Raw genomic sequence first — 15,419 nt, forward strand, 5'->3', positions numbered from 1 at the left:
GACCCCACTGACCTCCTTTGGGCTGCCAGTTTGGCTCCTCCCAGGTTTAAGGGAGTTTGCCAGGTACCTTGGCCTAGGAGAATTGGCAGGACAGACATCCACCTCCTCCACTAACACTTCACCATCAGTTTTCACATTCACTTTGTCCGTCAGGACTTTAACACAAGCACCAATTTTCTCCATTGTATTAACTAATAACCCAAACTTCAAGGTTAATTCTAGATTCAAGGCTGGTAATCAGACACCTGACTAGCTAAAGTCTTCTTGCTACTAGCTCTAGCCACTGCTTTCTTCTTTTTGCCCATCTAATTTGGTCAAATGACTACTAAAAGTCTTCCACATTTTATCATCCCATGAAACACATTCCTCACAAGTCAATTCAGGAGAACATATTTGATCCCCGCAAGATGTACAAAGAATATGAAGGTCATGGCAGGCTTTAGTCAGATGCATATTGCAGCCTTTACTGCAATACCTAAAACTTTGCGGGCCTGAATCGGACATTGTCGACAAAATCGTCAATATTCAAAAGCAAAAGACAATACCAGTAATACTGGTCTTTCTGTGAAAACCTGACACTATCTAAGTGTGCTGAAAAAGGCTACCATAAAGAGAATACTTCACCAATTATTCCAAGATCAAAAAAGAAGAGAAATTAAAAAAAACCACTGCCGCTAATCACTGTAACCATAGCCATTAGCTGGCAGAAACATACTGAGCTTGTTTGCTGGACTGGTTCCTCTCTTACCCCGAAAGTGGGCAGGGTCACTCGCCTAGCCAAAACAAAAGTAGCGCTACTGCGAATTCCAAAATTCTAGCTCCGGTTAATAGAAACGAATAGCTATGTAATTACTTGGTAAGTAGCTTATATAAAAACTACTTTTCTTACTGTACTTGAGGAAAACCATGGCACCACTCAAGCTTCATGAAGAATGATTATGCAGCCACAACCCAGCAAATTATAATGAATGTTGCATATAAGCATAAGGTGAAGGAATAAGGCCATCTCCCACTTGAGACAGGAGACATCTATAAGTGAGAGGTCTTGACTAATCTATGGCATCAATAGTTAAAACTTTTGTTACACTCTTGTTTATCTTTAACCCTCCACATATGCATTCCGGGGGTATCCAAATGGGAAACAGGGTTTTCAGGTGAGAACCAAAAAAGGAGTAAATAGCACCAGCAGGAATGGTCTAAATAGCATAAACCATAAAGTAAGAAGTCTAAAAACACATGGCCAAGTGCTGCAACCTGTGAGGTCATTCAGTACCGAAAGGAAAATTGAGGAGAAAGAAGGTTTTAAAAATGTAACAGAAGGGAAACCTCTTGAGGTGCACTGACGGCACTTCTTCCCTACAGGAAACCCAGCCTAGAGAACTGTACTTCCCTACAGGGAACCTGACCTAGAGAACCATAAGTCATACAAGCAAAGGCAATCCTACAGTTTAGGGGTCCAAATTCACTGCATTACGTAAAGTCAAGATCAGCACACAGATTTATCAAATATTTATTGAATCATGAGATTGTAAAAAAACAAGGGGAATAAAGGAGGAATGTAAATAAGCAAAAATTGTAAATCTCTGCTTCTGTAAGCAGATAAAGTACACATTTTTTCAGATTCATCAAAAAGTGGCTACTGAAGAGGAAGAGCCCATACCAGGTTCCTACCTGGTTCCATGTTCCTAAGCACTCACTCCACAACCACAGTTGAGAGCACACTATACTATTCACATGTGGTCCAGAACTTTATTCCCTTTGTTTTTTTACAAGCTCTGCTTCTGTAAGCAGATAAACTGCTCATATCTTTTTTTAGCGAATATACTTCTGTTTGTAGATCTGTCGAAAGAAGAAATTGAAAATAGGAAAGTAAACTTAAGCAAACACACAAAAGGGAGCAGTGAATTTGGACCCCTAAACTGTAGGATTACCCAAGCAAAAAATACTGGGATGCTGCTGTCCCTTGTCCATAACCTAATATGAACTAACATAGTGCTGGGTCCAGTAAAATTTTATAAGTTGCCAACAAAACTCTAGCCAGCCATTTTTGCATGAAAAACCATTTTGGGTTTTTCATGCAGAAATGGCCAGGAAATGATAGAGCACTAAAAGAACCAAAAAATACCAAACTAACGTAACCTAGGGGTATTTGCTGGTTACAATTTTGCTGTATTAGCTATGGAGGATGGGGGTGTATTGTCTTACCTTAGCCTATAAGCCCCAATTTGATTAATTTTTTATTTATCATTTGCACATAGAGTTTATGGGGTTCAAAATAATGAGAATGAAGAGCTCTTTTCAAAAATGTAGGTTAGAATTTCATATTGTGTATTGGCAACTTATAAAATAATACCCTGGGTCCTAATCTTACCCAGATGGAAATTTGGTCAAACTTTACTTTATACTCCATCGGCTCCTTCATGGCAAAAAGGGCAAGGCATGGGAGGTGACCGGCGCTGCCACATCAAATATTCCCACTCACGTTGTATGGTATATGAAGGCAGCATAAGTTATACAACACAAATATAATTGGTTGCTAATCAATTTTTGCCAATTACTAAAGGCCCTCGTAATTTTCTAGCATTTAACAACAATAAAACAACACGTTTATTCTTAAACGTGACAAAAAAAATTTCCAGCGCTGCCAGTTCCCCTCTCACATGTTAAGCTGACCTCAGGGCATAAAGATGTCAAACAGCCCGTGCCTCCACAAGGGAAGCTCAGTCAAAACACTCACTGACTCATTAAGGAGTCTGTCGGTTACAAACAACATGGAAGGAAGTCCTCGTTCCCGCATTAATCTTCATCCACAGGCCTCGAGAAATCGTTCATAGGGTCGTTAAGTACTTTTCTAAAAAAGGTACCGTGGACCCATTGCGGATATCAGAAAAACACTGCAACGCGCCTCAGAAGCAACAATGATACCGGAGAGAACAATCAGCAGGATTTGCAAAGAAGGCAAAGATACGGAAGAGAGCTGTGGCACAGCAATTTTCCTGGAACGGGAGAAGCATCAACCGAGAACCGTGACAGACGTCAAAATCGACAAGAGCGTTTTACGTAGAACTGTTTTAGACTTTTATGTAAGGAAGGAAGTACCAACGCTTGATATAATCAAAGACGCGTTAAAACACAATAGATATTTTTCATCGGGTATGGGCATTCATGCAAAAGTATCTTGTATGTTAGAATGATAAAAACATACAAAAACAAAGAGAAAAAAAACAATGAAATATTCTGAGTAAATGGCAAAGCTGGAGCTAAGTCTGTAAGAAAAAGAAGATATATGAATACAAAAATGTTATGAATACTCTTACTGGAAAGAAACGAAGGACCATATTATGGATAGATGATAAATTAAATAGCTGCCGATAATCTTATTTGTGTAACCTATGTATATTTATGCTGCGCTCTCTTATCTGTCTACACACACAATCCTTTTCAAATGCCAATAGCTCTCTCTCTCTCTCTCTCTCTCTCTCTCTCTCTCTCTCTCTCTCTCTCTCTCTCTCTCTCTCTCTATATATATATACATATATATATATACATATATATAGTATATATACTGTATATATACACAGTGAATTGACACAAAAACAAGTAAATTAAAAGTGCGGAAGTCCAGCAGCGTGAGATAATCACAAGGAAGGTCCAAAAAGAGATTCAATGAGGCCTATATGAAAAACAGAGACCTGGAAGAATGGAAATATTTTCGAAGGAGTGTCGAGCGAGGCAATAGGGAACACCCAGAAGTATACTGCTCCCAGGAGACATTAACAAACACCAAGGAGGTTAAACCTCCTTGACAGAAGCACGGATTAAAAGGGGTAAATGGGAAGGGTAGGCCTTCAAAAACTCGAGAGAAGTACATTTGGCAACGTAGGGGACAACGCCTAAATCGCCATGAAGGAGCCGATAGGGTAGAGTTGCGCTACCTGATTCCTGCCAGTCTCCAACCAGGACAGGTTACAGCCCTTTAGGGGGTGTCACGCCCTGGCCAGGTCAGGGAACATCACCCAAAGTTAGGTTAGGTAGGTAAGATCTGGTTAGGTCAGGACCTGGCATTATAGGAAAGGTTATGTCTATTTATGTATGAGGAACCTGTCCCAGTCAACGATTGGCAGGAATCAGGCAGCATAACTAAAGTAAAGTTTTACCGGAAATTGTAGTTGTACTGTTGATTTTGCTTATTAACAAAGTTGGTATCCTTGCCATCAACAATATTTATACATACAATGGCCATTGTTAAAGTAAACATGCCCTATCCTAATGAGCCTGAAACCGGGAGAAGTCAAAAACCATCCGGGTAGCCTACTTCATGCTAAATAGCGAAGTTCCTATTTAGTTTAAAAGTTACCTAAATAGAACGTAACAAGAAAACATGAACTTATCCTACTGACCAAATTCATCTCATACAAAACCAATATGAAAATTACTTACATCTTATCTTTACTGTCTAAAAGGAACACTTAGGCTAGCTTACCAAATTAAGACCATTCGACCAAGGGTGATATATTAACGGAAAATGGTCCTGAATTGCAAGCATTTTTCGAGAGAATTCCCAACTCGTCATTGGAAGACTCAGACCTGAACAGCCTTTCCGACGTTTCCGTGATATTTCCTTTAATAAAATTAAATTTTGACAGAAAAGGCGTAGTAGTAGTAGTAGTAGGCAAGATTTATCTTTAAGACGGCTCCGTTGCTCGTTCTATTTCTCCTGTGCTAGGTACAGTAAGTATAAGTATCAGGTTTTCTAAAATAAATTCCTTCCTTTTTCAGTTTCTCCTTTCCACAGATCTACGAATAGTAAGATGTTGGCCATCAATTCCTCTTTATCTTCTTGAAATGACTGATGCGTTAAATTATATCTATTCCTGGTGTTACTGGATGCTGGGGCAGTCAAGTAAGAAATGCTCTAAGTTTTCAGTCAATTCTTCACAGCGTTCTAACCTATTCTAGTTTATTTCTTGTGTGGCCAATCTAGTCCTACTGATCGGCAACACTTGTTTCAGTGTTATCGTACCAAGTTTCTTCTATACATTTTATACAGATTTTTAATGAGATTTTTCATTAATTTCTCTCAACCATGCTCTTTCGATTAAATCTTTTATAAATTCTTATAACTGCTAACCCTTAATTAGTTCAATTTTGTTTAAGTTTAAGTCTTCCAGGTACTCTTTTATTTGCAGAATCCAAGGTGTTTTCTTATTTTCGCATTGGTTTATGGTTATTTCACACATGAGCCTATTCCCACCACTCACAGGTGTTTGCTTCAGATAAAATAGCTTATCCTTCATAACCCCTGAGTGGCAGGAAGAGACTTCTATTTCGGATGTTAATGCATAACTTGCTATATACATTATGCTTTCAGTTTTATCCTGTACACTTGTTATCTATATTTTGCAGTTCATTTATAATTTTCTTGGCATTGCTATTCTCTTCCAGTACAGCTCCCCTAACTTCACCCTGCTACTCCTTTCATTAATGACTGCATTAGCCATGTTTGTTAACTGCTTTGCTGTAATTTGGGCCCTTTTTTTGTCCTCTGAAGCAGACTTTTGTGCTGTTGACTGTCACACCTAAATAAATTATGTGCTGCATATTTTCTATGTCGTCAACACTGTGCCAGTCGTTAAATAATAATAAATTCCTTTTGTATTCATTTATGTTTAGGCTACATTCACTTGCTGTTTCCATAAGAATTCTTAAGGCTTTTGATATTTCTTCCGGTGAGTGTACTAGGATTAATCCGTCGTCTGCGTATAATAGTGCCGCAATTCTTGGAAATTCATTCCTTAATTCTTCCGTGGTATATTCTAGTTCTCGATGATCAGGTAAGCTATTAATAGGAAGAATATGGTTGATCCATTACTCCCCTGTCTTATGCCATTTGTTATTTTAATCCTTCTTGCTCTATACTGTTGAGACACAGAGTTGTTGTGTCATTCATATACATCGTTGCTACTGCACTTACTACCTCTGCATGAAGTCTACATTTCATTATGACCTCAATAAGCTTTTTCCTCCACTGAATCAAATTCTTTCTGGAAATCTGTAGATACCATAAATAAGGGGTCTTTTCTTCTGTAAGTTTCTTGTATGCAATATTCCAAATTGTATAGGTTATCTGTACCTCTTCTCTGTGCAGTAAAGCCTGAGTGCAGTTCATGTGTTTCTATAAGTTTATTTCTCTTTTGGTCTTCAAGATCCCTATGAATATTCTAAGTGACATTTATTAGCAGTATTAGCCGAAGGTCTTCCACTCTGGTGTATTGTTTCTTTAACCTGAGTCTTGTTCTTGGCCTGAATTAGCTTTATTGTGGTCCTACCTTCAAGTGTTTTACCTAAACATTCCGCTAATTCCCTTCCTTTCCCCATAGTAGCAACGTTGTAGGTAGGTTAAAAAAAATACACATTAAATTTTTGTTACTAAAACCCAAGTGTCCTTAACATTAAAAGAAATATAATATCAACATTTAACGTATCACCTCTTGCCATGATACGCATCCAGTTGTGCTGAAATGGTGCAAGAACAAATCCCTCACCTCCTTAGCGTCTAACGTACTTTGTTTATAACGCCCTCTTTCAAGGTTAATGAAAGTATACTATATAATACACATTTTCCGTGTAAACCAGATTAAGTCAAACCCACAAAGCCCGAAAATGAAATTTATTAAGCTTTCGAAGGAACCACCTCCCTTCCTCTTCAGCTGTATTCTGAAGAGGAAGGGAGGCGGTCCCTTCGAAAGCCTGATAAATTTCATTTACGTGCTTTGTGGGTTTTACTTGATTAATGGATGTGTTATCCTAAACATTTTCCGTGTTCACGTCACCGGCATCCATTTATTATTCTGTTCCTCTTGAAATATAGTTAACTCTTATGGACTTCCGTCAATAGTTGTGGAGAACGCAGGAAGACATGACAAAGTGAGTAATGTTATCCAATATCCTGAATCTAGATGACAATATGACGAGCACAATTACGCTCTTTGTTCAATTCTCTGGTTAAATGGGTTCATAAAATCCATGCGGAAGACAGCTTCATCTCCCACAAACACAAAGGGTAATGTTGATGTCCAGAGCTCAAGACCGATTTCTGCAGCATTTTAGCCTAGCAGCCCGGCACCAAAAACCAAAATATCACGTCGATCTACAAGTATTAGTTCAGGTGAAAATGTATTATCAATGATAGGGGAGCGTACGTCAACAGGCAGACGAGATGAAGATTTTGACACTACCGGGAAAATTTCTGTAGCTAAATTCAGGAAACGCCACCTGACAGGCAAATTTTGGCGGACAAACTTATCAAAGCCAGCCAGGTTACACTTATTTTACTTTTGCAGCTCAGTCTAGTAGCAGCAGTGAACACTAATAGGTCTAATGAACTGTATATTCACATGGCATATTCTGCTATCTTATGCATCATTATATTTGACGTATTTCATGAATCATTATGCTTTACTTTTTTCCAAGGAATTGTCTATTTTAATCTTGTTAGTAATGGCTTAAAGGATTTCTTTATTTTGGCAAAATAAATATAAATTCTTTTTTGGTATTTTATTTACCTTCTTATAATCCTTCTGCAGTGCCCTCTAAATTGCTTTGTAAGTCTCGGGTATGATTGCATTTAATGCTTGTTTGAAATTATAACAGAAAACCTTAAATCTTCAGATGACCTTCGTCGCCAAGTGCAACAGTGTGGCTGCGAGTCTTGCGTGGGAAATTGTACACCTTCTCATACAGGTGTTCAGTCTTTTTCATGAAAGGTGTTATTAATGAGAGTTGGTGAAAGTAGGTGTCATGGCCCATTCGTTAATACTGATCCACTCCCCAGATTCTAATTTAAGATCATTCATTAATATTGTACGAGAATATACAGTACATCTCTTTTAAAACCAATCTTTACACCATGCTCTTTTTACGCCTTTTCTTTATTATTGCAGCTAGTCCATATAGCCCCACCTCCTGCGATTTACCGTTGCCAAGACGAAAGCAGGGCGAGAACGGAGGACGATGACCTCGATTTGACGGTCCGACTGACAGTTCCACTCCTTTCATGTGGGCGCTCATCCGCTGACTTAAACCATGGTCTCGGGTGAACTGACAGGTAAACTTAATCATGAATACCAGGCTGATTACAAGGCGGATCTTTTCTGATCTACTCTAAAACTCACTTTCCAATTTCATTTAAGAAAACACTATGTCAGATGTGACAAAAATGGATGGACGCATTTGTGCAAAATCTTGAAACTTTTTTTATATATACGTTTCTTGCCCGATACAGCCTTGTGAAGGGAAGTGAAGGGGAAAGTGTGGAAAAATGATCGGCCACACAGAATTTCCTCCCAAAGGAAATGCTCACGTTTGACGGAGAGATCATCTTTATAGTTCTTTTTGTTATCATTCAGGAGTTTCTGTTCCAAATTTGAAAACCGCAGGAAATTCTTCGCCAAATCCGAAAACCTCATCATTTTTTTTTTCACGCTATTAATGCTAATTTGCCTGGACTATGTGACAACTTCACCAAGACAGTCCATAAATAGCCCAGGATCTGCGGTAGTATTTGTAGCTTTGTGGTTTAGACAAGCATCACTTAGTTTTCCTTCTATACTCATATCTATGTACATCATTTTACCTCTGTACCTTGAAACTAATTTTAAAATGTCCTTTGTATATTTACCGTACATGCCTCTCTTCACTATCCGACCATCCAAGCCAATTATGAAAAAAATGCACATTATGCTACTTTAACTGACTTATTACCACATCCACTTAATGACATTAAAGGTCGTATGGTATACCTTTCCGTTTCACTTTTGCCTCGGGTAATAGGCTATGATCTAAACACACAGCTCATCTAATCTGACGTTATAATCACTATTCGGTGCTCTCATCCTCAAGTCCTCTTATAAATATTCATTTCTTGAAATCATGCATTAAAAAAAATCAACGACCTTTCAGTTAAGATCTCCTTCACTTATGGAACTACAAACCTGCCAACTATGATTTCTGTTTCTTCATCAATATTGGGCCAAACACGGCCGCCACTTCTTCCTGTTTCTGCGTGAGTGTCTCACTAAAACACAGATTTTATTACCATGCAATTCTTTCCTTTTAAAAACCCTTTTGGCACAAGCTCACAATAAAATATTAAGTTTTTCTCTGCTTTTCATTGATATTAATCATCTTTACTTGTGGGTAAATCAGTTTGCCTTTTCAGATAGCTACACCAACGAAGTATTAACTGCTCCTTCGACCAAGGTAAATGACTACCAGCCGTTGTACTCTCTTATATTTCTCTCTCTCTCTCTCTCTCTTTCTGTTTTATTTAATTTTTTTGCTCATGGTTAGTAATTCTAGTTGAATAGGGGATTTTACTTAAGAGTTCTTAAAAACGATGCTGGACTTTTAGCCTGTGTTTATACGGTCATTCAATTTTACTTGCTTGTTACATAAACAGAATGCTTTACTTACCTGCCATCGCCATTTTCCACATAGTTAAAACTACTACAGTGGCAGAGAGGTGGTGATAAGCATAAAGAAAGAGGCAAGCGATTTCAGTATCCGCACTTCGCCACGAATAAGGTCCAGTGCGTTAATCAAGGCTACCTGTGCGAGTCATTCTCCTTCACTCTTGCTGTTCTGCCATATCAACGAGAACTTGCTTTTTTAATGCCCCTCACACCATCAGTGTCGTGTTTTCTTTATACTGCTCGTTTTCTCTTATTCTTCACCACAACTTCCCTTTCTTTTGCAGAGCTTCTTTCCCTACTGGGGGCCTTGGTCTTAAAACATTATGCTTTCCAAAGTAAAGCTCCAACTTGGCTTGCAATAATAATAATAATAATGTCATCTGATTCGATGAAGGACCTTGAATCCTCATCGCATTGTCACTACAGTGGCCCCTGCCAGGGGCGTCATTTAAGAATTTTGAGGGGGGGGGGCTGAAGGCAGTTTGGCGAGCGAAGCGAACCTAATCACCTGGGTTTTTTTATTTTGAGCTATTTTATGTGCTTTTTGAAGCACATAAAATAGATAGATAGATAGACAGATACAACTTAATGTGATGACACATTTGAATTTCGGTAGGAATAATGGAAAACCAGCTGCTGTTACTACTTGGGGCTTGGTGGGGTGAGGGAGGGCAATTTGAGGCTGGGGGGGCAACTTGAGTCTTGGGGGTAGATGCCCCCCTTAAATGACGCCCCTGGCCCCTTCTAGAGAAAAATCACAAAAACTTTGCCAGTGCACCTGTCTGGAAATTTCCACCTATCCAAAAGTTTTTTTATACGCATTTTACGGGTAAATGACGGCAGTCCTGCTGAAACCTTCATGTTACTTCCTCCAAGACTAACAATATCCATGGTAATATGCATGTGTACAGTTACCTTAATTGACTCACCGATTATCTTTCAGTGAAAACACAACAAAATGTTTGCTCGCATTTCTCGGGATACATAAGAAGCTGAACGACCTGTTGTTATAAATATATTCACAAAACATATGTCGCTATGTACAGTACAAATATAATCAACCGCATTCCTATTTATTCCTAGCGTTATTGGGTTGCTTTCAGAAGACATTTCAATGCTGCTTTGGTCTGCAACTGTTTCAAGACGAACAACTCCTGGGGTGCCGTTTCCGGTTGGGCTGCCGCCCACACGAGCGCTTTTGAGAGCATACTGGCTGCTTCTCCCGCTGAGGGAATCTCTTCTACAGGGGGCAAGTCCAGATTGAGGTGCCCTTCTTCTAGACTGACCTGAGGATGATAGGAATTCGATAAATCGGGAGAAATCGTGTCGGTCCTCATGTCAGCGTAATCATACTCCTCGTGGCTGTCCGTCTCAGCCTTGATTGTTGTCGGTGATGAAGAACTCTCCAGAGATCTGTTCTTGAAGGATCTCTTACCAGACATTTTCGGTAACTTCTTACTCGTGGTGGTTGCTGCGTCCTTCCGTCGGGCGTGAGAAGAACCGAAGGCACTGTCGCAGTTGGATGACCTGCCCAAAGTTGGTTTCCACAGGTCCTCCTCTCCTGGTCTGAAGGAGTGGATGTTGTAACGCCGCTTAAAACGCTCCAGCCAACCTGTACTAGCTCGGAATTCCTCGTTTCCTATAAGCGCGTATACATGATAACCATGAGTTATGAGGACTGAAGAATAATAACGCAATAACAAGTTAACAGTTTAAGAAATAGACGTAAAATACCAACAACTTTAGGAATAAATTTAATTAGTTCATGAATGCATGTCTTGCTTTAAACCGTTAAAACCTGATTAACGTGTCATTGTAGTGCAAGCCATGAATAAGATGTAAGGTTTACATGGCCATCGTTATCATCTTCTTGACTAAAACTTATACATTTTACAAAAAATACAGATGGACTCTAATTATCCCAGCTATCTATTCTGACTTTATGGAAGCTGTTTCTGTTACCTATCATGATCGTATTAAACAAGTCAGTGGCAATAATAATAACAGTATTATTATCAACCACAAGGCTTGGAGTAAAATCCATATGAGGCATCCAGCTTTATAATCATTACACAAGAATGGAATGACATAACTTTACCTCGTAATCTGTGGTGCTCTGCTCTGGCTTTGGACATCACGTCGGATGGGGATAACTCTCTCCCAGCACGCATTTCCTTCACAATAAAAAAATAGACACGTTCATTAAAAATCAGAATAACAGGGAAGATTCGCCCTTAACTCAGTGTCTTTAAAATAAAAATTGAGCATAGAATAGAATATAGAATTTAGGCCAAAAGCGCTGAGACCTGAGGTCATCCAGCGCTGAAACGGAAATTGACAGTACAAAGGTTTGAAAGGTGTAACAGGAGGAAAACCTCGCAGTTGCACTACGAACCAACTGTTAGGAGAGGATGGAAAGTAAGCTGGAAGAAAGAGAATACGAACGGAGGTACGGTAAAGGAATGGAAGGGGTTGCAGCTAGGGGCTGAAGGGACGCTGCAAAGAACCTTGAGCAATGCCTACAGTGCACCGCATGAGGTGCACTAACGGCACTACCTACTACGGAAAAAAATCTGAAATATAATGACCCAAAATCGGGAGTTATTTGTGCCTGGTTATCATCACACAGAATGGACTCACTGACACTTGATTTGCGGATGTACTTTTGATAAGTTCATATTCTCAATCAGAGGCACTTACACAAGTAAAAAAAAAAAAAAACTAATATACATAAAGCGTACAAAAACGTTAATACTTAATGACGCCATGGGAAGACGTCCCCTCGGTTACCCTACCTTCATTAGCCAATCAAAGACGGCTTCTTCCACATCGACCTTGGCGCCAGCTTCCAGCTTCCTTCTGTTCATGGCCACGAAGTCGCCGTTTGTTTCCACGTATCTGAGGATCTCGGCTTCGTGCTTCTTCACGTCGGATACGGTTGAAGTCCCGATACCATACTCGAAGGCCAATTGTCGCTGCGATTCCCCATTGCGCATGCGCCGAATAAGGTCAGCCTTCTCGGCGATGGAGAGGACCGTACGCTTCCGTTTGGTCACTGGGTAGGGAACACTCGTGTCAGTACACACATTGGGCACTTGAGGCAGGGGAAGGGGGAGGGGTTGATTTATTTTAAGATTCAACATGGGGTCTAAAGAAGTCCTAAAACAGCTTACCGGTTATAAAAAAAATTATAATACTCTACAGAGTATCATAAATGTGACTGTGTATTTTTCCATTTAAGAATATACTTTTGTAATCTGCGTCAGGAATTAACGTCTGCAATACCCTAAAATTGTGTAGGTCAGAGACACTGAGTTAAGGGTAAAACTTTACTATTATTCTGAGTCTTAATGCTGCTTCAGAGTTCATTTAGTCGTAGGTATTAGTTTACAAATCCTTATAAATGTTCTATTCATCGGAATGAAAAAATCTGCTCAGCAAACAACGTACCTGGTATAGCTTTTCCTTTTTTTTATTTAAAAATGTTCAATGTATTTGTGCCCAGTGGTGCTGCATATGTTCACTACAGTGCTAGCTCAATTTCTGTCACAAACTTAGTCTGCTTTGTAACGCTAGTTCACTGGACTAAGTCAATCAATGACTGGCTACTTGTTCTTTCACTAGTGGGTATTTTCCAACACGAGTTCCGAACATGGAGTCTAGGTGCCGTTTACTGTGCGAATGGTTCAAGGCAGTGGCTTCGTTTTTTGATGCGCATTCACAGCACATTTCTATTTTTTCTCGTTTCCTTTTATCATTATTTATTGAGTTACAGTCAAGCCGTTTTTCATTTTTATTGCGATGAAAAAATAGCAGCATTGGGGAAGCGGGGAGGAGGAAGGGGGATGAAGTGTGCATTCAAACACACAAACAAGACAGTTTTAGTATTATATAGATAAGAGCAAAATTGTTTTGATTGTCCATAGAAATGATTAAATGATTCAAGTTCCTCTAGTGCCTTGATTAAAAAGAAAATCCTTTGGATTCACAAATTACAGCAGAATGTATATTTATAATACGTATGTTTGTTATATATATATATATATATATATATATATATATATATATATATATATATATATATATATATATATATATATATAAACGTTCTTCAGCAGCTCAAATGAGGGAAAATTGCAGTGGAATTTTCGGAAGTTCCCTGTAGATTGACATGTATGAATACTCGGCAGTATAATAATTCATCAAAGTCGTTTGAAATATAGGTATGTTATTTCCAGTATATATATTATGCGTTCTGTCGGCTGCGTCACTACTTGTGCGCCTACGAATATTTTATTTTATATATAAATATATATATATATATATATATATATATATATATATATATATATATATGTATATATAATACTAAAACTTTCTTGTTTGTGTGTTTGAATGCACACTGGGAATCCCGGAGGTTTTTGGGGCTTTCATCCCTCTTCCCTCCCCTTCCCTAATGCTGGTATTTTTTCATCACAATGAAAAACTGATCCAACGGGTCACGGGTGGTCTAGTAGGCTATATAATAAAGATGATAACATGTACTGCATTCGCCACAAACCCTTAGAAGCGTTCATGACCCCGCGTACTCCCAAAGGAATGAACATGTCAGTAAGAGAATTCGTTAAACGATTTTTCCAATATCTGTCTCTTTCATTTTTCACCTTTAACGAAAAGAAGGTTAACATTTTGAATGTCTTTCTCATTCATAAGTACATCACTATATAAAGACAAGTGTGCCTGGCAACTTAAAAAGTTTATTTAATCAATACCTTGAATATAAACCCCAACGTGGCAATCACGATTCGTTTAATTAAAAATGAGTTTGACAACGGTTCTATACCATGCGTACCAAAGCCCTACACATCCTCTTAATTCTGTCAAAGGTTTTATTTTTTTTTTTTTTGTAATTTCAAAAGCTTCATATAAATCCTACAATACACCTTCCCTTGGTATACGACATATCATCATATCCTATAATTCTTACAGCTACCCCTATCACCTTTACCTTTGCACTGCTTGACAATTATCCCTCCCACCCCATTCCCCGTAGAACCCCAATTGGCCAACACCACACAGTCACTACCATACAGCAGCGTCTAAAAGTTCATATCATCCCATTAAACTCGGCTGAAATCTTTTTAAACGGCATTCATTTATATATTTTAATCGTACATCCATTTACTCGTTAACCTTTCTTTTTTCTTAAAGTATACCGATGAACATTTTTCTTGAGAATACCATGCACTGCCAACATCATGCTCCTCAAAAATATTTCTAGAAAATTCTCTCCATCCTCATTTATGTCACAAACACATTGCTACCATCTCTTTCTCTACCACATACCTTTTGCATCGAAATCACCAAGCACAACCACCTCTTAATGTCATCTATCTTTTGCATTTAAATCGCAAAGAACAATCACTCTATTAAATTCCCCAAGCAGCAAGAACACTCAGTCTTTCTCAGTCCTGGCTCATGATCACTAACTGCCACAACTTTTTCTTCCTCAATGCTCAATCACATTGAAACACTTGTTGAACTAAAACGCTTAAACCCTTTCGAAAACCCATCCCATGTCTCCATAATGGCCGAGGGCACATTTCAGCTATTGCTGACAAATCTATTCTGAATCTATTCTTGTCCTTCTCATTGTGTCCTTTCACTTTCGTCTCACTGAGCCAAGGTATACAGCTTTCTGCACTTAAACAAATCAGCCATCATTCATTATCTCATTCACCTCCTCATTTTCACGTTCCTTTTGTGTCAGTTAAGAGACTCCTTGGTTACTAGACACAAATGATACGGGGTTCTGACGTTTTACGCACGATCTGTAGGACCCAAGTTTGATATTTGTAGAAAATATGGAATGTCAAAATCGAAAGGAACACTGGGGAAACTTTAAAAACAAGAAATAAATGAACTATTCACAAAAAAAGTATTTAT

At 38.7% G+C, this 15,419-nt stretch overlaps 1 protein-coding gene across 3 annotated transcripts in view; it reads right to left on the reverse strand.

Annotated features, from left to right (window-relative positions):
• Positions 1-10,472: 10,472 nt before the first annotated feature.
• The window catches only part of LOC136846526 (uncharacterized), a 6,846-nt gene continuing 1,899 nt past the window's right edge, over positions 10,473-15,419 (reverse strand). For 2 of the 3 annotated variants that reach the window (XM_067117372.1, XM_067117371.1), the window contains exons 2-4: positions 12,269-12,528; positions 11,572-11,647; positions 10,473-11,112 (exon numbers count right to left, since the gene is read on the reverse strand). In XM_067117372.1, the coding sequence (XP_066973473.1) occupies positions 10,559-11,112; positions 11,572-11,647; positions 12,269-12,528 (890 nt within the window). In that variant the 3' untranslated portion in view covers positions 10,473-10,558. Of the gene's footprint in view, positions 11,113-11,571; positions 11,648-12,268; positions 12,568-15,419 lie in introns of all 3 variants that reach the window. The other variant, XM_067117369.1, reaches the window with a different exon arrangement.

This window comes from Macrobrachium rosenbergii, chromosome 15 (genome assembly GCF_040412425.1).
Source record: "Macrobrachium rosenbergii isolate ZJJX-2024 chromosome 15, ASM4041242v1, whole genome shotgun sequence".
NCBI lineage: Eukaryota > Metazoa > Arthropoda > Malacostraca > Decapoda > Palaemonidae > Macrobrachium > Macrobrachium rosenbergii.